Below are 21,371 nucleotides of genomic sequence, written 5' to 3'. Positions count from 1 at the left end.
CATTTTCTCTTGTTTTTACTAATAGACGCTTGAGTTGGGCAAGTGTTAAGTGAATTACAACTTTATTAGGCACATTAAAATGTAAAGAATAACAACAAATTACATATTATGGACATCAGTGTCCCTTGTCTGTACTTGTTTGTTTTTGTTGACTCTTCTGATTTTTATTTTCAAATTCTTTGTCCCAGCAATGACACAAATTATGCCCATTGAAAATGAAAGCATTTTAGTACAATGCAAATACATTAAAGAACAATATATGTGTACTACTGAGCATTAACGTGTGTCATGGAGCAGAAGATATGATGACTAGTTGCCTATAAGTATTGTAATGGTGCAAAAAGTCAAACTTCACAGGCATGTTATCAATACCCTTTATTGGAATGTAAATGTACATAAATGTGTTTTTTTCAAAGATGACAAGCCAGAATGAAAACAAGCAGGAATGAAATAGGAGTAACGAGGCTATTTTTAAAATGTAAGGAGGAGAAAGTACAGATAATTGTGTGAAAATGTAAGGAGTAGAAGTAAAAAGTCAGCTGAAAAATAATTACTCCAGTTAATTATAGATACCTAAAATTTCTACTTAAGTAAGGTAACGAAGTTGTACTTTGTTACTTCACACCTTTGCCTACTACAGAGCACAAACTTATCTTAACATCTAGTATTTTATTATACTGTCATTCAGCTCTGCTGACTTAAAGCTGCTGTGAGGAACTTTTAGCTTGTATCGATTCTGGCGCCCCCTTGTGGACAAAGCGATACCTCTTATCTCTTGTCCTATACATGCAAAAGTAATGTTTTCAACAAAAACCTCATCCTGTTGTCTTTTAACAGTCAACTTTATCAGGCAATGTGATTATTTTCCATGAAAACAGTCAAATAAAGGCTGTTTCTGAACGAGATGTCCATCATCTGGTCTGACACCTACCCCCTCAGCGCAGTTTCAGGCATTAAAAATGACAACAGAGAAGGTGCCAGTGTTGCCGCTGATGGTCCTGTTTGCTATTGAAGGCCATAAAGAGGCATCAGTATCATTTTCAGTCTGTTTCTCAGCCAGTTAAAAACTCCTCACAGGGCCTTTAAGGGTTGCAAAAACTTGTCCCTGCAAGTCACAAAACAGGAAAGGACTCTCTATCTAAATGTCCCTGAGAGTCTGAAACAACATAGACTTCTCCTTGACTTGTTTTATGTCAGATACATATGTTATATCAGATACTTCACACTGTTTACCTGTAATGTAATGACATTCATGAGCTGACTTCAAAAGTAATGAATAACTAGAGACTTGATAGAAATGTAGTGGAGTGAAAAGTACAATAATTGACTTGTAAATGTAGTGGATTAAAAGTGATAAGTTACCCCCAAAAAATAATACTCAAGTAAAGTACAGATACTCAGAAAATATACTTGAGTACAGTACTCAAGTACATTTACTTTGTTACTGTCCACCACTGCTTACTTAATATATTTCGGATGTATCTCCAGCAGTCAGTCGAAGGAAGAAAATTTAGGCAAATCACTGTTACTAGAAACATTGTTTTGTGATGGTAAAAGCCCTTAATTCATGTCCATTTGATTTAAAATATACGGCCAGGAAAACAGTCAGTGAGAAGTGAGCACGTCATCTGGAAGTTCGTTGGGACTTTGGCTCGATAGGGGGATTTCATTGTAAAACACAAACCTGGCAACCTCACTGACTATTGCACCTTGAGCTGTAGTAATGATGAGACGCCTCCTCCTTATCAGTACCAACACTGACATGACTGGAGACGTGGGCAGTCCGCTACTGTCTGTTTCGCTCCTGATGTGAAGCGTACAGGGATGTGAACGAGTGAGTTACACCAGCAGCAATGTCGTACTGGTAAATTCGGCAGGATTCAAGCCGCTAATATGAGCGACAGAGCCGAGATAAGAGGCCCCGTAACCCGCCGGAGGAGAACCACGATCTCTGGCGGCGGAGGAGCGGTCGGCGTCAAACAAGCCAACGGGAGCAAGCGTGAAGATGCCGGGGAGAAGCCCCCACAGTATCCCGCTACAGCAGACGAGGTGTCTAGACATGATGCAAGCAACAACGGGAAGTTGGGCAGAGAGAAAGGGGATCTCTCTGGCAGTCCGCGAAAACAGAGGACTGTGGTGGAAGACATCAACCAGAGACTCAGGTAACCATTAGAAGACGTGAAACCTTGGCGTCACGTCATTCCATTGGTACACTGACAGACTCATTTCACAATAACATTTCTACTGTCTCCAATTCTGGTTTATTCTCTTGTAGGACATGGCACCCTTGGGTTTTGTTTACCTAATTGCCTCACACAGAGCTATATTGAATATTAGAGCAAATGAGGCTCAAAATGGACCACTGTCATGTATTGTAGTTGGAACTCTTCAGGTAAAAGTACATAATAACGACACACTCATGTCGTTGCAAACATGTGTAAAATATAACACGCCTTATATAACATGACTATAATATACCCAGTGGTGGACAGTAACAAAGTAAATGTACTTCAGTACTGCACTTAAAGCTGCTGTGAGGAACTTTTAGCTTGTATCGATTCTGGCGCCCCCTTGTGGACAAAGCGATACCTCTTATCTCTTGTCCTATACATGCAAAAGTAGTGTTTTCAACAAAAACCTCATCCTGTTGTCTTTTAACAGTCAACTTTATCAGGCAATGTGATTATTTTCCATGAAAACAGTCAAATAAAGGCTGTTTCTGAACGAGATGTCCATCATCTGGTCTGACACCTACCCCCTCAGCGCAGTTTCAGGCATTAAAAATGACAACAGAGAAGGTGCCAGTGTTGCCGCTGATGGTCCTGTTTGCTATTGAAGGCCATAAAGAGGCATCAGTATCATTTTTAGTCTGTTTCTCAGCCAGTTAAAAACTCCTCACAGGACCTTTAAGTAATTTTTTTGAGTATCTGTACTTTACTTGAGTATTGTTTTTTGGGGGGAACTTATTAATTTTACTCCACTACATTCAGAAGACAATTATTGTACTTTTTACTCTACTACATTTCTATCAATGCTCTTTTTACTCACTGCTTTTGCTTTGAAGTCAGCTCATGAATTTCCTTCTCTTTTCTGACCTCTGATCCCCAAGACAGTAAAATGTGTTTGTGTAGCTCTGTTTGTCTCAGTGGTTTAGTCGTACCTGTATATCAAACACAGAGCAAATTTCACTCAGATCAGGCAGTTCATTTAGAGGTGGTAATGATGGCTAGAATTCTACAACTGAGCACACATATCCATATCTTCAGCCTGTGTTAGAGGTTTTTGAAATTAAGAATGATACGTATCTTTTGAAATGTTCTCTCTGTTTCCCACTCTGCCCAAACTTACAAACATTCACTGTCCAACCTGAGAAAGTGTGTTGAGCTACGTAACATTTGTTTCATTCCAGATGAACATTTCAAACTAAGTTGTCTGTGCTTGGAGTAACTTACTGTTTTTATTCCATGGTATAGTTTTTAGAGATTTCAAGTAATAGTTTCTAGATAAACATAATGTAACCGAATTTACTCCTATGTATTCTTGACTGCCATGATGCTTTGTGAAAATACAACATTTTGAGATATTTTAAAAGTACTTTGAATACTTAAGTATTTTTTAAAGCAAGTACTTCAGGACTTTAACTCAAGTAATAATCTGACAGAGCAACTTTCACTTGTATTGGAGTAATATTTGACCTGGAGTATCTATACTTTGACTTAAGTAATGAAGCTGTGTACTTTGTCCACATCTGACTATAATATACCTTTGATGTCAAACACCTTACTGTTGAACTACAGAAAACTTAACTACCGTAATGTTTGTGCTATGGGGATTTATCAGAGCCAAACAATTATCTGCATTTACTGCCGATATTGCTTTGAATTCTGTGGCACAGTTAGAGCTTTAAATAACCAGTATACCAAGCCCACGAAGAAGCCTAAACATAAGAGATTGGAAATAAGGTTTGCTGGTCTGAAGGCATTTCAGAACCACTATTGAAAGTTATAATAAAACTTGAAGTTTTATATTAAGGAGACTGTCTTTACCTGTAGCTTTTACTTTGTTCCTGGAGATATCAAGAGCAAAGCTAAGTTTGTTAGAAGATACAATGCTGTGGCCTTTACGCCTAATAGCACCTCTCATTTATGGTTTACATTTGTAAGCATAATCAGGTGAAGCTGTTTAAACTTGTTGTTGTAGGGTGCCAAGAGTCTGTGTTTTTTTTACATATCTTTCTTAAGGATCTAAAGAATTTAATACTTTTGTTGGAGTCTTGCCATGGATGAGGTGTATTGTCACTTTCCTGTATTACAGCGGACGTGAAACAACGATAGCATGCGCTTTTGCAATTCTGTGCTTGCCTACTACCTCTCTGTCTGCACGTTCTGCCATGTGTGTGTCATAGCAGTCATTGAGAAATCCCTCTACTCCCTCCCTTTTTTTGGGTGCACTTTCCCTCCCTTTCTTTGCAAACTCTTTTCATTTCATGTGTGTTCCTTATGCATCATCCTCTCTTAAACTCTGCATTTACCCCCACTTTGATTTTCCATCTTGTCTCTATTTCTACTTCTACCTCTCCTTCCATCTTAATGAATGCTCTTTCCTTCCTGTGTCCTGTCTCCTTACTCTTTTATCTCGGCCCTGTTTTCCCTTTTGTGCATGTGGTTGTGGAAAAATTCCCTGCCAGGCAAATAGCCTCAGTTCTTACAATGCTCTTTGGACAGTTGGCCCAATAACTTTTAACCCAAATGTTCCCAACTGTTATTCCCTGGTGCAGTTGTAGGGGCAAACATTAGATTGCTTATTGTGATCAGTTTGTTTGAAGGGAATTATACCAAGAAAATAATCAATATCGCTATACTGGATGTCCTTAATGTCCAAAGAAATAAGATTAATAAAGTTTTGCTAGGAAAAATGTTGTACCATACTACTACTTAGAACTAAATACCGAGCCACGAGCCATCTGGGGTTTGGAAGTTGTGAAAAATGACTTGGAAAGTCCAGGAAAGAAAGTGCTACTATTTGTAGGTTTAATTTCCCTGCTGTGGGATCAATACAAGTTTACTTCATCCCATCCAGCTATAAGAAGTACAAAGCTGCACTCATAACCGCATTGCCAAATGTAGTAAAATGTGACAGTTTGGTTCAGTACATCTTGCTCCAAATCATCAAATTGTGGTGTAACTATGACTCATGTGTCTTGTCAGCTTGAATCACGCAGCCTCCTTCAAATCAAATACAAACATTGTACAGTCACCAAAATGCTCAGTTGACCGGCATGCTCACCTGTCATAGTCAAATCTCTTCTTTACAAAGGTTTGACAGTGAACAGAGTGTACACAATTATCTCACCACTAAGCTCACAGAGACAAACGAGCAGGCTGGAATTTAAAGAGCTTGATGATCAATAAAACTGTTGACTGTGTGTTTCCCTCCAGCTGTCACGTCCTCCAAGAGTCTCTCCTGAGTTCAGCCAGTGGCTACAGCAACTACAGAGGAATCCTCAACTGGTGTGTGGTCATGCTGGTGAGTAACACGTGTCATCTAAGTGCTGAAGATGAACTAAACTGTTACTTTTAAAACTGCTGGATGGCGGTGGTCTGTGGTCCATATCCTTCTTCACAGTTAAACTGATTCACACTGGAGTTGTCATTCTGTTTATATGATTTTGTTTCCCACATGTAGATGATACCTGGCGAGGCCGCCCAAGTACATTAGCTCTCCAGTTTTCATTCCTTTAAGATCGGCAACTGCAATCAGTGAACCAGACCATCTATCGTTCCTTTTTGCTCCTTGTGTCTGATAACTGGCTGCACCTAAGACATGCTCTGCAGGGGATCAGATAGAGAGTGGGAGAAGCCCTGCAGTAGGCCTATTCAACTAGTGGCCAGTGGGCTGTATTTGGGCTGAATGCCCAGCAATAAGCTGTCTGTATTTAAGTCTAGTGTGCCTATGATATGTTTATTTCTGTAAACCAACCTGAGATAATCATTTAATGTGATCCAGTAGCACAGTATGAAGATCCCACATGCTTTGGTTGGCTGCAAAATGCGAGGCCTCACATTGAACTCAACTCCCTGCTGGAAGTTGAGCTGGGAAGTCCGGCTGGTTAGCAGGGAAAACAATGTTCTGATGTCTAAGCTGAAGAAACATAAAGTTGAACACAAAAAAAATGGCAAACTAGTATCGTTTATTCTGTGAAAAGTGCATTTCTGTGATGAAAAAATACAACTCAATTGTTAAAGTCATTAAATGAAAAGGTCTTCTGCAGCTCTGCACCTCCTAACTATTTCTGATTCAGCCCCATTGCTGTTGAAAGTGTCAATGTCCAGCCAAGTGTTCAGTCTTTTGGTGGTTTATTGTATAACAAAAGCTTCGCTCAAACAAAGGGGAGCGTCTCTTTCAAATCTCCCAGTAAAAATCCATTCACCATCCCCGGTGTCCGCCCCTCCTATCTTACCTGCCTATATATATAGACGTCACCCGGTGCAAAACTATCAACCTATATAAGTGAGTAACGAAATATACTAATACCCCTATGGCATCAAAGTTAATTACCTTAAATTAAATAACAATAAATAAAAATGTAAATAGATCCAACAAATCCTATTACAATATTTTTAGCACCTGGCCCCAGTATCATTCTGTGAGAAACACTGTAGTTAGTAAATGTTCAATACCGTTATATTGATCTGTATAGATTGCACAATATATGAAACTCAAGAAAAATGTATACACAGCAACTTTTCTTTTTACATATGTTGTTCTTCAAACAAGAAAAAAGAGCCAGAAACACAAAAGATAATATAATATATAATTCAAGATGTCACATTCTAACTTAATTCCTAAGGATGCATTTATGGCAGAGATTCCTAAAAATGTGACTTTGAATATAAGATGTTTCTGTTGCTCAAATGTTTTATAAACCCCTTAAAATGTAAGGTCTCAAGTTGACCAAATGTCAGTCCCGAATTTTCTTAATTTGCTCGCCCCTGACACCTGACATTTTGTAAATCTACCATGTTTCCATAATGTTAAGCATCCATGCTGTTTTCAAGTAGCGATGCACTCCCAACACAACTTTAAGTGACACCCTTTTACCTTTGAATGTTTGTGAAGAAAAAAAAAAGATTTGAATCTTCTCTTTTGTCTCTCAGCTTTTGTTTTAATCGTTAACAGAGCTTTATTCCTTCTTTTAATCAGATATATAATTTTCTTTGTCCCCCATACTCACACAAACACAAGATCACTACATGAAGCTGTAAACTCCTGCAAAGCAATTTCATTATTGCATGAGTGGCATCTTTCTAAAAAAAAAACAACAACAACAAATGCATAAAAAAACAGAAGTGGCAGATAACACATGCACAGTACACATCCTCCTGGGAATTGAAGTGCGACCTGTTACAGTGACATTATGTGACACATAAAGCTTTCCTGTGTGAAGCCTGATAAGTTGTTTTTTATGTTATCTCTTCTCACACAAGCTACAGAACCACACTGTTACTCACATATGGCCCTGTATTAATAATATACTGTATTTTCTCCTCAACAGCTCAGATTACGGAAGGTTTATTAGTTACAGTTTAATCTCAGTGAACTTTCACTGTCATCAGAAGTTGACATTTTTGTGTTAACAGGCGGCTCCGTTGTGCTGACTGTGAATATCTTAAGGACTTAAGTAACGCCAAGGAACACGATGAATATGAAAGCAACGGAGGAATTTCTACTGTTCCTTAGTCACAGGAGTGAGATTATGTGGTGTGATGACAGGGTGCAAAGCAAACAGAGTGTTGCGTTTCTTGTGTCTGTCCCATATCCATTACTATTATTTTCTTTTACTCTAAATCCCATGTTTTTATGTAAGCGGTGAAATGGTGATTATTCAAATTAGAATCCTGACAGGGTGAGTAGGACCCCAGCACCTGATTAATGTCTTGTTAGAATATCTTCTTCTACAAGCTGAGTCAGCACACTCCAGCACTGACGTTGTTTCTCCTTCTAAATTTCCAAAAGCAACATACAGCAGAGAGATTAATCTTCCTGCTGGGTCATTTTAATTAGTAATCCTGCAAAAAGCCTGTGTATGTATGACAGTTTGTGCTTGCTAATCTTAAGCTGCCTGGTACGATCTATGAAGGATCACTTGAAAGCTGTGTCAGATGCCACTTTCAAAACGTAGGAGAGAAATCAAACAAGCAGGGGATCCTGTTATCTCCTGTTTTTACACAATGTTGAGGCTGCAGTGGAAAGTAGGCCAGTCTTGAAGATGCACTGAGATTGCCTTGATGAGTAAGCTTTGGTCTGTTGATTTGACTTTAGAGAGTATGATGGTGACTTTTTACAATCTTGCAACTCAGTTAAATATAGAGTATATTTTAAAAGAATCAGATTTTCAGAGTCTCTGTGGAAGTTAAAGCTGTGATCACAGAGGTATCACAGTTCAAGATGTCCTTCTGGGCTGAGGTCATTTCAGGACACACAAACTCTTCAACCTGTCCAATGGCTGAGTTCAGACATGAGTGTGTGTCTCCAAAAGCACCCTGCTGTGTCTCTGAACATTCAGTCTCTTGATAGTGTTTTGATTGGCCTGGAGGATACAAACACCCAGTTACCCATAATACTCAGTTAGCAATAGAGCTATACACATGTGCATGTTTGTGTCTCTGTGCATTAATGTGCTTTCTTTGCATGATTATGTTCATAGCCATTGCATTGAATGCATGATCTGATGCAATATGATTCTTATAATTTGTCCCTGTATTTGTGTTAAACACCTGCGAGTGTCCAAGTGCCTGTGTGTGTGATTTAGTCTGTTTTCATGGGTTTGCACTATTCCAGTCTGATTTTGCAGTACTGTGACAGGATTAACCCCATCTTTGAAGAGTATAACTGCGTGACGACCAAGTCTTCTTCTTTATGGTCAGCAGGGATGGTTGACGCTGCTCGCTTCAGACTGTTTTGAGGAACTGTTAGGATTAGACTGTAAGGCTGTGAAGTGGAACCCCAGTCTCACGTCTGTGTGTGTGTGTCAGTGTACATTCAATAGCTTAGTTGTGTAATTTGTCCTCGATATCCAGAACCATCAGCAGATTTCCTAAAATTTCATCTCCAGTAGAACATGAAGTAGATGAGAGATGAGCTGTTTCACTTATCTTCATTTTTTGCCTTGAAGCCAAGTGGTCGAGCAGAACTACTGTAATTTCAGCACATTAACGATGACATGTGGGTGTTCTTCAGAATCAATAAAGAAATAACTTGTTGATTTTGGAAACACTGTATTTATCTTTTGTAGAATTAGCATTGTTTTAAAAGATATCGGTCTGTTCTTGTTGAACTTGACTTTCCCTTGTTGTTTGAGCCGCATGCCTCACTGAAGAGGACTCTTGAACCTGGTTGCCTAAAAACCTTTTGTCTGTTACATGAGCAGAAACTCTTGTGTGATGACCCCCTTGTGACAAACACATCCTTCAGCATGTCTTAACAGCACCCCAACAAACACTGTGTTTGAGCTTTACCTTGATCCGCAGGCATTCATCTTTAAAGTTGTCCGCAACAAGAGACACTCAATATATTAAGCAGATTTACACTGGTGATACATAATCTGAACCCCCTGATGGATGGATGGATGGATGGATGGATGGATGGATGGATGGATGGATGGATGGATGGATGGATGGATGGATGGATGGATGGATGGATGGATGGATGGATGGATGGATGGATGGATGGATAGATAGATAGATAGATAGATAGATAGATAGATAGATAGATAGATAGATAGATAGATAGATAGATAGATAGATAGATAGATAGATAGATAGATAGATAGATAGATAGATAGATAGATAGATAGATAGATAGATAGATAGATAGATAGATAGATAGATAGATAGATAGATAGATAGATGGATGGATAGACTTTTATTGATCCCTTATTGGGGGAAATGTGTTTGTTCCAGCAGCTTACACCACAGGACATGAGAATACAACAATGTGCTTACATAGTTAAAAAATTAAATAATAATAATAATAATAAGGTGAATATAAATAAAATTATGATAATAGTAATAATAATGAGGTGAATCTAAATTTAAAAAATAAATAATAATAATAGTTATAATGATAAGGTGAATATATAATTAAAATATTAATAATAGTAATAATGATAAGGTGAATTAAAAAATATACAATAATAATAATAATAATAATAATAATAACAATAATGACAATAATAACAATGATGATAAGGTGAATATAAAATAATAATAATAATAATAATCGTCATAATAATAAGGTGAATTTAAAATAAAAAATATATAATAATAATAATAATAATAATAATAGTTATAATGAAAAGGTGAATCTAAAATAAAATAATCATAATAGTAAGAATGATGAGGTGAATAGTAAATATAAGAGATATACACTATGTACACTTCAACACTTCTATCCTATGAATTAATAGTAAGGTCTGTTCTGTCACGAATAAAATTGCACCATGTTTCTTATGAGCATACACAGTATGAAAAGCATACACAGAGCGATTTAAATATGAGAAGTTTATAGTTGTGGGTCAGTTCGTGGGTATGAATCATAGATAATGACCCGGGAAGACAGAACATAGTGCAAGGTCACAAAGTAGCTGCCATGTAGTGAAATGAAAGATGACTAACGATTAGTGTTTTAACATGCTCTACCTTGTTGAGTGGGCTGGTATGATAGAGAGGTATAGGCAGACATTGAAGATATGGGGTTTAAAAAACACAATGTTATTGATACTTGACAAACTTAGATCATCTCAGCATGTGACTGAACTGTTGATGCTTCAGCTGGTTCATACAGCTGTTCCCTCTGATGTGTAGCCAAACAGCCCCATTAATGGATTAAAAGACCACAAGAGCAGTGCCCCAAAAAGCAAAAGCTTACAGTGCCAGCTGCTGTAAATATTCTGTATATGCATGTCAGTGTTCAGCTGGCTGGAGGCTGTCGATGTTCATTTGGGGCAGTGCAAAACATTTGATCATTCAATCATTGTTGGCATCAGTTTTTGCAGGTTGTCTTTGTGTGTCACGCTCCTTATGTTCCGCCAACCCCAGCAGCCCTTTCTATTTTTAAACTAACCATCCGGCAAATCTGATATGTCTCCTTCCCACAGCAAAGGGCATTTAGACACATTTAAATGACACACGTCAGTCCCAAAACTTCAATAGTTCCAGACATGACGCACATCATGTGCAAATATTTCATAGAGCATCATGTTTGTATTTAAGCAAACAACAACAGGTTAAAATTGTGTTGCCTACCTGAATTCAACTTGAGTATTTGCTGTTCAAAACTGAAAAGAATAAAAGTCCTATCAGCAATGTTTTATTACAGAGGAAGCTGTAAATGATAATGGGAATTACTATAGATAAGAAAACAGTCATTTCAAAGTCTTTGAGCTTTTGGAATCTTGAGAGGTGTGACTCAACAAATCGAAAAGAATGATGTATATAAACGTAGAAGATTTGACTGAAATTTACTAAAGCATCCTGAGCGTAGTTACTTCCAGATTTGATCTATCTCACACAATAGAAGTATAAATGTTTGGCATCAGCGCAAACTGCAATTCATAGTTTACAGCAGGATATGAATTGGTCTTTATCAAATCAAGTTAGCGTAATTTATAAACCTGCAGCTGAGTTTTCTTTAACAGGCACCAGAATCCCTTCAAACTCTCAGAGTGTTGTGATTCATCTAGATTTATCATACCCTCAATGGTGCAAAGTTAGGTTTTGATGTTGCAAAATCAGGATTTGCTCATGTTATGTTTTCGGTGATGGTGCTCTCTTGTCCATGCTGGAGGTTACTGAGGCAAAGGTTACTGGTTTCGGACAAAATACATAGTTGAATCAAAACCACATTGCTGTATGGGTTTGGCAGGGCCTGTGGGCCGAGGTGCAACATGCCGCATTATCACTGCAGCCCGACCTTATCATGTGTCATACCCCCACTGTCTTCATTATCTTAACTTCTACTCTAAGTCAGGCTCTGAAAACACCATAAAAACAAAAACATGGATTGCATTGTTGGCAATCCATGTTAGTGGGTTTTATCTCAGAGAGGCTCAGATATCTGATGGCTCAGAACGAAGTGGACTCTGACATTGAACTTAGATATCTCATATAATCATAAACCTGCTTTTAACAGAGTGTCAAACAGGAGGGTGTGACAGTAGATTGGACATGGACTGTGTTTATATCGGGCATTCTTTAGTCTTCTGATCACTCAAAGTGCTTTTTACATTTCATGTCACACTCACCTATTCAGACCACATTCATTCACTAATGGCAGAGGCTGCTATATAAAGAGCCCGTCAGTATTAACCAATCTAGTGTCTTGCCCAAGGCCATTTCAGCATGTGGGTACTGGGATCAAAACTCCAACCTTCCATTTGAGAGACAACCAACTCTACCACAGAGCCACTTGAACTCAGTTATAAAGTTTAATAGCTTCAGGAATATGTTTGCAAAATTGATATAAAACAGATGTGATAATTGCTAACAAACAGGCCTGTTCCTGCTCTTGTTTTAATTCATAACTCATTACACTACATGAGCACACAAACACAGCTAAATCTGCAGGCCAGTAATAAACAGAGACAAAGGTTTATAGCAGATATGTTTTACTTTGTTTAACTAAACAAAGACTAGATTTTATGAGTGGCCTTATGTAAAAAAAAAATGAGAGGCTCTTATTAACGATGTGAATTTATGATCTCATGTTTGCTGTTTGTTTAACCTTTCAGGTGCTCAGTAATGCACGTCTCTTCCTTGAGAACATAATAAAGTAAGTATGCAACCTACACTGACAAACTTACTGAATAGTTATGGATAAAACATGAAGATTACAATCCACTTATAATCAGTAAGAAAATTGATTCATTTGATTACATTACTTAAAGGCTTTTTCAGCTTAATGGTCCTTTGTAATTCAAGTTTTCAGTTTTTTTCTTCCTTTAATTGAAACCAAAGTACCACTAAGTGTCACTGTAGTATGTCTGTTCTCAATAATGGATAATTCAAGCTGAACTGGAAGGGGACACAAACCTTTGTCGTTTAAGTTTTGGGCTTTATATCTAAATGTAACCACTTTAAAATGAATGCCTGGTTGCATCAATAATGTTTATTCCTTTTCTCTAGGTACGGTATCTTAGTGGATCCTATCCAAGTGGTGTCTCTCTTCCTAAAGGACCCTTATAGCTGGCCTGCAGCTTGCCTCATCATTGGTATGAAGCCTTTGATTTAAAGTCTCAGTTTGTTAATATAAACAGATGTGTCCTTCTGTGACCTTTCAGTTCAAATTCAACTTGAACTTGGCAAACAAGTGTTGAACCTGTATTTCCTGTTCTTAAATCACTAGATTCTGTCTCAGTTACACGAGGCGCTATTGTTGACTGTAGCAAAGCATGTTTTACAGCCTCTCCATGACCCAGATGGCTGATCTGGTAGAGCACAATGCACCATAGACTAAATGAGCCAGATGCTCAAGAATACCACCAAGACACATTGCTCCTGTGTTGAATATGTCAGCACAGCTGTTCTTGATTATTTCTTCTTTGTTTTTTACCAAAGAAGGTCATGATGACTTTGTCTCTTTTCAGGCAACAACAGGCCTTATCAATAAACAAGTCACACAAGTCAATAAACACTTGTCCTCAAAAGGGATGAGCTCTGACATGCAGAGGAACAAAATAATCAGTCTAAATAATATGTACCAAGTTAAGGAAAATGTTACTATTAAAGTATTTAAATCCTGTCTCCCAAAATCTTCATCCTTCACCTGTTTCTCCATCTTTGTGTGTGTTAAGTTAACCTACTATGGCTCACAACTAGTGTGAATCTACTCTGTCTGTTCTGTGTTTCAGTGTCCAATGTGTTCATCTTAGCAGCCTTATACACAGAGCGACGTCTGGCTGTGGTGAGTACTTGATGATTTGCACGTATTTCTTTAGAAGCAACACACTTTTTTTTTTTTTTACACATTAGGACTCGTATTTCAGCTGCTATGGACACACAAGTGGTCTGACTCTTCAGCTAGATTTTCGTTTGCAAGCTTTGCAGATTAATTCAAGACATACGAATTCACCTTTGTTGGATCCCGGACATCCCAAGGGAGTGTATGCTTGTTTTAAAGCAGACCATATTTTGATCTCTCTTCAAGGATGTTTACCTGAAACAAATCCTGGAGCCTATACTGTGAAATCAGCACCAAAACCCCTCCTCTCTTTATTCTTGCTCTTAACTTTGATAAGAATTGCACTTTAATAGAAATTTTTCAGATTTTGTGTTATCTACACTGAAGCCAAACGTAATGGATTAATAATGAAAGTACATTGATTGATCAAATATTTTACAATTTTTACGCTCCCTGTGTTTTTCCGCATCTCTTCTAGGGTACCATTTCTGAAACAACAGGACTGATACTTCACATTTTCAACCTGTCATCCCTGTTGATCTTCCCTTCAGCTTCTGTACTCACTGTAGATTCTATAACCCCAGGTCACAAGCTCACTCATTTTATTGATACACAACATATTTGAATAATTATTCATTGTGGTTTATAGATGAGAGTTTAAAATTTAGGTCATACATGCACACGCTCAATAGTGCTCCATGGATTTTCATTTATTGCTATTAAACAGTGTGCTTCTGTTTGTGTCAGTGGGTGGTGTGCTTTCCCTAGGGGTCTACACAGTGTTGTTTCTCAAGCTGTACTCCTACCAAGACACCAACAAGTGGTGCAGAGAAATCAGGCATGCGAAAGCCAAGAGACTAACACGGTCATACTCATGTAAGTGCATCAACACACACAGAGATAGGTCCAAATTAGATTGTGAGTAGGCAAATTCAAGAAGTATACAATGTGAGATATAAGGAACATGATTCATCATGGAACCATACTCATAAATGTCAGATATACTGAAGAGGATTGAGGCTTGTTCTCTTATGTGTTACTGTTCTACTACTGCCATCTAGTGGGGACAAGCAGCTCTTGGCTAAACCACAAACGTACATTGTGACGCACATAATCAGAGATCAAAGTTGTGTGTCTTGAACAGCTGTTCTCACACTCTGTAGTTTGAAGCTATTTTAATCCTTAATGCAACTCGATTACTTTATATCCTCTCTGAAGGAGCTTAGACAAACACGCAGAGAAAAACGTGAAACCCCAGACTGTCATCAAGTGCTGTGAGGGAAAATCAGTTTGCTGTTGCAGAAAAACATGATTGTAGTCTTGAATGAAATGAACATGTTAGGGTAAAAGTACAAGTTCATGGACATTTCCACTTCTGTGTCTGTGTGTCTTCAGGTCCGAATGTGGCACAATCCAATGGATCAGCAGTTCATTCTCTTGTCTCCTACCCAGGCAACCTGACACACAGAGGTAGCCATGCTGCCAACCCCATAGTTTTAAGGTTAAAGGTTAAAGGAATAATAAATACTGTATTTATATTTTAAATTGGTTGTTTAATATACCGTTTCTTTCTTTGTCTTTAGACATGTACTACTTTGTCTTTGCCCCAACTCTGTGCTATCAGCTCAACTTCCCTCGGTCGCCTCGAATACGCAAAAGATTTTTGATAAGAAGACTTCTTGAAATGGTGATAGGTCACTTTGATTAATTGTCTGCATGAATATTTGTTATTGATGATATAAACTTTGGACAATGAAAAAGGCGAACAAAGAGGAACAAAAAAGCCATGCAAGTTTGCAAATGTTGATGTTGCTGTTTTTCTGTGTAGCTTTTCTTCATCCAGCTGTTGGTGGGATTGATACAGCAGGTAAGCCAAACACCGCCAGGACAAAGTATGCATGTATCATTCTGCATTGAACCAAAAAGTAATATGCATATGCAATATCTAAATCTTTTTTCATCACTCAAACTGCAAACTGAAGCAAATTTTATTTGTTTTCAACAGTGGATGGTCCCCACCATACAGAACTCAATGAAACCATTCCAGGTGTGCACACTCACACTCATAAGCTCACACAACAGGAGTCTATTTTTAACATCACAAGAGCAAAACATTGATAAAGAAAAAATATCATTGATTGCATCTTTCAGGAAATGGACTTTTCTAGGATGGTTGAGCGCCTCCTAAAGTTAGCAGTGAGTATCACGATATTCTGAAGACAACCTTACAATAGAAAAAAATCTGTTCAAAGAAAATACAAAACAACCAACACTCCTTTCCTTTCCTCTCCTCTGCCCTCCTCCCATCTCATCACCTCTCCTCATCTCCTCTCCTCTCCTCTCCCAGGTCCCTAACCATCTGATATGGTTAATATTCTTCTATTGGTTTTTTCACTCCTCTATGAACTTTGTGGCAGAGCTGCTGCAGTTTGGAGACAGAGAGTTCTACAGAGACTGGTGGTGAGCTCTCACAGTATGCACATAAGCACACACATACACCAATCAATCAATCAATGTTGTCCCCAATAAAGCTAATTAAGTTACCCTAAATGTTCCAGTGCTTTGAGGTCCAATTTCAAACTTTGCATTTTTTGTTTGTTTTAGGAACTCTGAGACTGTCACGTATTTTTGGGCCAACTGGAACATCCCAGTTCACAAGTGGTGTCTGAGGTGAGCACCAAACTCCAATCAAATACATTCTTTTCAAAATTGATGCCATGTTTGATGTTCTGGCTACACGTTTTCATAGTAGTCTGTATAAAATAAAAATCAAGGTACAATAATAAGATGATCAAGCTCGTGTAGTTCCATGTTTTCAGGGTATTTGCTGTATGTGTGTGCGCGCAATCCTGTGTCTTTATGTGTTACAGACACTTTTATAAGCCTATGCTGAAAAAGGGGATCAACAAGTTTCTGGCTCAAACAGCGGTCTTCCTTGTGTCAGCCTTCTTTCATGAGGTAAAAATCAGAATTGAGCTATTTCTTGTGTAAAAAAAAAAAGAGCACTAAAAAATTCCACATTGCTTCTTAATCAACCTTGAAAGAACAGAAATACAAAGTTACAAGTTCAATATTTAACTGCAGAAAAACAGATAGAAATCTTATTCAAACTCTGATTCCTTGAGCTAAGAATAAAACTGTTGCATCAGCTTTTCCCTTTTACATTCACATGCTGAACTCATGTCTGTTTCCTCCTCAGTACCTGGTGAGTGTTCCCCTGAAGATGTTCAGACTGTGGGCCTTTATGGGAATGATGGCACAGGTAAGACGCATCTGAACTGTCCCCTTACTTGGTCACTTACCAACAACTTGTAAACAAACACATGTTTGACATCTCACTCCTTCAGGTCCCTCTGGCTTGGTTTGTGGGTCGGTTCCTGAATGGAAACTATGGCAACGCCGCCGTGTGGATATCACTCATCATCGGCCAGCCCGTTGCTGTGTTGATGTACGTCCACGACTACTATGTCATTCACTACGGGGGCGCCACATAATACTGGACAAAAACAGTCGCACACATTTACACGTACAAGTCATGTTGTATACACGCACACAGACACACACCAGCCTGCAGGAGGACTCTGAAGAGATGCAGAGCACGCAAAGGTGATTATAGTAGAAAGTTCTGCTAGTGTGAACCTGTGAGTAAACGGCAGGGAACTAATGTTTGACTTGTCTTTGCACTAAAGAGAATTATACCGCAGACTGTCAGGAAATAATTCAACATGAGAAGTGTTTGTTTAAAGAATTATTTCACTTCAGCTTTGTAGGCGCCCTAACTGTTCCAAGAGTTCTGAATATCTTTATCCAGTGTTTGAACATTTCAGCTTTGAACGAATTATTCCGTCCCCATGTTAAATTTGAATTTATCTTCCACTCAAACAAAAGTAAATGTGTGGTGCTAAGATCTCCCAAAGTGGGCAGTATAGTTGGTAGGTGATTTCTAAGCCCAAACTAAGGTTAAATACACCAAATAAAACTTTTGTACTTGACTTCAGAAGCACTTTAATGCATTGAAAAGTGGAAACGCTGCTTTAAACCGTGCACTTCATGAGTTTTGGGTAATGCACAAACCTTCCAATGTAACAGTTGTGAAACACTGCCGAGTGAGTGCAAGCCAGAACAGGACCAATATGAACGTTTGTTTTCCCACATCAGTGGTCGAGAAGTCACTTTCTTACTCGTACCCAGGAGCAACTGAGAAGTCAAATGAAGAGCGTGTTTCTACATGTTGAGGCTTTTTAGGATGTCTCCAGGTCTACAATCTGACCACAGACATAGTTTTCCATACATGTATGTTGTACATATTACATGTATCCCCTTTAGCAATGAGGTTGAGTATTACAGAAACGTATCAGAAGTTGATTTGACAAAATGAAAAATAGCAAAGAAAATAAACCAAACTAAGAGTTGGAGGAATGAAGCCGTAGAGGCAAAGTGAACAGGGAAATAGATTTTGTTGTGACCTTATTTTTTACAGCTGTGAACCTTTGTACAGACTCTCCCTCTCGGCTGTACATCAATGCAAGCTCTTTGTGTCAGAGTGCACGCTACAGGTGTGTTGTTTGCCTTGGCTTTATTGTCTCTGAGATGCATTTTACTTATCAGATGTTTTACTTTGTGCTTCATATAATTTTATGTATGGGTAGGACTGTATGCTGTTATGTTGTGCCAACTTGAAATTATTTTATTTTTTTATATTATGGTTCTCTTTTATGTTAAATCCATGCAGTAGTTAATTTACTATTGTGAACCAGTGAATGTTTTTTTCTTTCTTTTTTGCACTTTAAAGAGATGCATGCTGTTAACTAAAGCAATATATTTCTATGAATGAGTTTAAGTTAAATCAATCATGAGGGAATTATTTTTAAATGATTGCATTTTTTGTAGTTTCCTTAGTTAAACTTTGTTGATAAATAGAGCTATAAGCTGTTTCTTCATTTGACCTGAATATAAAGTTTCTGGAGCCCAGCTGTGCTGTCAATAACACTATGATCGTATAAAAAGTGAATACCAGATGAAGTTATTGAATTGAACTTTTTAAGATTTTAATATGCTTTTCAAATACACGATAGCTAACAGAAAATACGAAATCAAAGCCCTTTAGCTACCACTATGATGCTGAAATGAATAAGTGCCTACAGGGACAATATATTAACACTGTAAAAAAAAAAAAAGAGTTTGTAGATAAACATGAATTCAGAAAGTAAAGACAAAAAATAAGACTTGAGATTTTTCTTTATCCTTTCCTTTTAAGCCAATAGATTTAAAATATAATTATTATTTGGGAGAGTATGATTATTGTCTTTATGAAACCGAACTCTGCCATATGACACCACTTATGGAAGCAGTACTTGACATGACTACTTAAATCCAAATATTCCTGTGGATAAGAGCAGCTCTGATCTCTTCTTAACAATAATGACCCAGTTTAAAATCAGAGAATGTAAGTGAAGGCAGGAGATGTAGCAATAATGTGTGAAGAACTGTAACATTACATTAATCAATGACAACTTATTTAACTCAATGCAGTAGGCTGCTGTCTGGGCGGCAGCTGGTCTGAGTTGAAAAAGTGCTGTTAATAAAGTGCAAACAATTAAAGGTGAAATGAATTAAATCAGTAAGTAGAAAATGCTGACATCATTCAATGGAAAAAGTCAAACAATAAGCATGCTAAGGCAGAAACGTCTAGCACGCTGCAGGGCTCCAATATTTAAGACAATATAACTCACCAAGGTAGTGGCATTTTGTTGTCTGGAATACTGGAGCCCTGCAGTGTGTAAGCCCTTTTTACCTTAGTGAGCTCACTGTGATATTCTTACTCAACTCAGCACCTGCCCTCTTTGGTTTGGATGTGAGAGTTACTCCATTTTTTTGTACAGAAGTCAAACAATGCAAAGAGATTGTAAGATAAGTCACATTTGTGAAAACTCTTCTAGGAATATGCTGTTTCTTTATCAATTTTTGTTTTATGTCAACATAAGTTTCAGCACTTCCTGTTCCCATGATGTCACCGCACTGAGTCTGCTCCCAGAGTATGATTTGAAAATGCAGCTTTGAGTTGAACTGTCTTTAGAGAGTTGCTATTTGTCTGTGGCCTATCATGTGATGCAGCATTTATTGAATAAATGTGCTGCTGTTGTGTTTATACAGTATATAGAACTCCAAACTGAAACAATGATTACATGTTTTGAGAATGCAAATGATTTTCACAGCCCTTTGCTTGAATTTATTTGTGGTGTTGGATAAAGATTATTTATATTTGATGAATGGCCTCAATTGCAATTATTTTTATTTAATAAAGAAACCTTCAACAGAGTCGTATTCTGGATTTCTAGATTTAGAAATTTGCCTTTGTAAAAAATGTGTATTTGAGGACACTAATAATTGTGTTCAAAATGTTGCTTCATATATTAACTTGTGATGCTATCAACTGTTTATATGAAGACAGATGAGTACATAAAATAATTTTGTTGTGCAGAGAGTAACACAAGACACTCATAACTGAAACTTCAAAATAATAATGCAAAAAAGATTTTAATTCAGATTTCTACACAGAAAACCTTACAGTTTAACTCCACTTCAGGTCTCAAGGAATAGTGCAGGTTGATTTTTACTGTTGCAACAAACAAACACAATTATATGAGTGTTAGACCAAACAAACATGTTTTACCTTAGTTCACATACATGTAATCAAACATGGTAATATGTAGGTTGAGTTAATCCTTTGTGGAAGTGTGTGTTTTCACCTTTGGTTTTTGATTCTGGACAGGCAGGTAGAGTTTAAACTCTGCTGGGAGCTCATCCTCAGAGTAAAGTCTATAGATCTGGAAGGAAAGCAGAGATGCAGTCATAGCTTTAGAGATTATTCAGATCACCTTTATTGTTCTTAGCCCTTCCCTTCCCTGCAGATGATCTTAATCTGCTGTGAAAAATTCAGTACAAGTTTCACAAATCACAAAAAACATTTTTAGATGAAGATGCACTACAACACTGTAGTTTGAAATAGCAGGAGACAGCTGGCAGTTAATTGTGAACAGAACAAAAGTACTTCAAAATACAGAGAAAAGTACTCCAGTGATTTGGTCTTGTATTTTAGAATAATTTGAGAAGAAAAATCTAAATATACATACAGCACTGTGCTTTCTTCTCGAATAAGAGCCTCGCTGGCTGGTATTATCACACCACTTACAAAACCTTTCCAACCCTATATGTCACAGGATTCATGTTAAAGGCCAAAGCCAAGATAATCAAGTGCATGTTACTCAAGTCATTTTCTTAAACTCTTAAACAGGCTTTGAAGCACTCTGCTGGTTAATCCTCAAGTACAATAATAGCAACAGTCTCTTAAAATAGACTTTATAAACACAACTATATTTCAGAACTTCTTTTACCTTCTAAATCCCACTGAA

At 37.7% G+C, this 21,371-nt stretch overlaps 1 protein-coding gene across 1 annotated transcript; it reads left to right on the top strand.

Moving 5' to 3' along the window:
• The first annotated feature begins 1,702 nt into the window (after window positions 1–1,702).
• dgat1a (diacylglycerol O-acyltransferase 1a) lies at window positions 1,703–20,277 on the top strand. Its single transcript, XM_034705420.1, has 17 exons — window positions 1,703–2,162; window positions 5,439–5,526; window positions 12,791–12,831; window positions 13,185–13,270; window positions 13,910–13,962; window positions 14,438–14,543; window positions 14,707–14,835; window positions 15,355–15,429; window positions 15,543–15,646; window positions 15,788–15,826; window positions 15,965–16,006; window positions 16,111–16,155; window positions 16,307–16,419; window positions 16,564–16,629; window positions 16,830–16,917; window positions 17,159–17,221; window positions 17,307–20,277. The coding sequence occupies exons 1-17, from the start codon at window positions 1,894–1,896 to the stop codon at window positions 17,451–17,453; spliced, it is 1,554 nt and encodes a 517-aa protein (XP_034561311.1). The 5' UTR covers window positions 1,703–1,893; the 3' UTR covers window positions 17,454–20,277.
• The last annotated feature ends 1,094 nt before the right edge of the window (window positions 20,278–21,371 follow it).

Source organism: Notolabrus celidotus, chromosome 16 (genome assembly GCF_009762535.1).
Source record: "Notolabrus celidotus isolate fNotCel1 chromosome 16, fNotCel1.pri, whole genome shotgun sequence".
NCBI classification, from domain to species: domain Eukaryota; kingdom Metazoa; phylum Chordata; class Actinopteri; order Labriformes; family Labridae; genus Notolabrus; species Notolabrus celidotus.
Note: the sequence above shows the minus strand (reverse complement) of the source record. Positions and strands in the feature narration are given on the sequence as shown.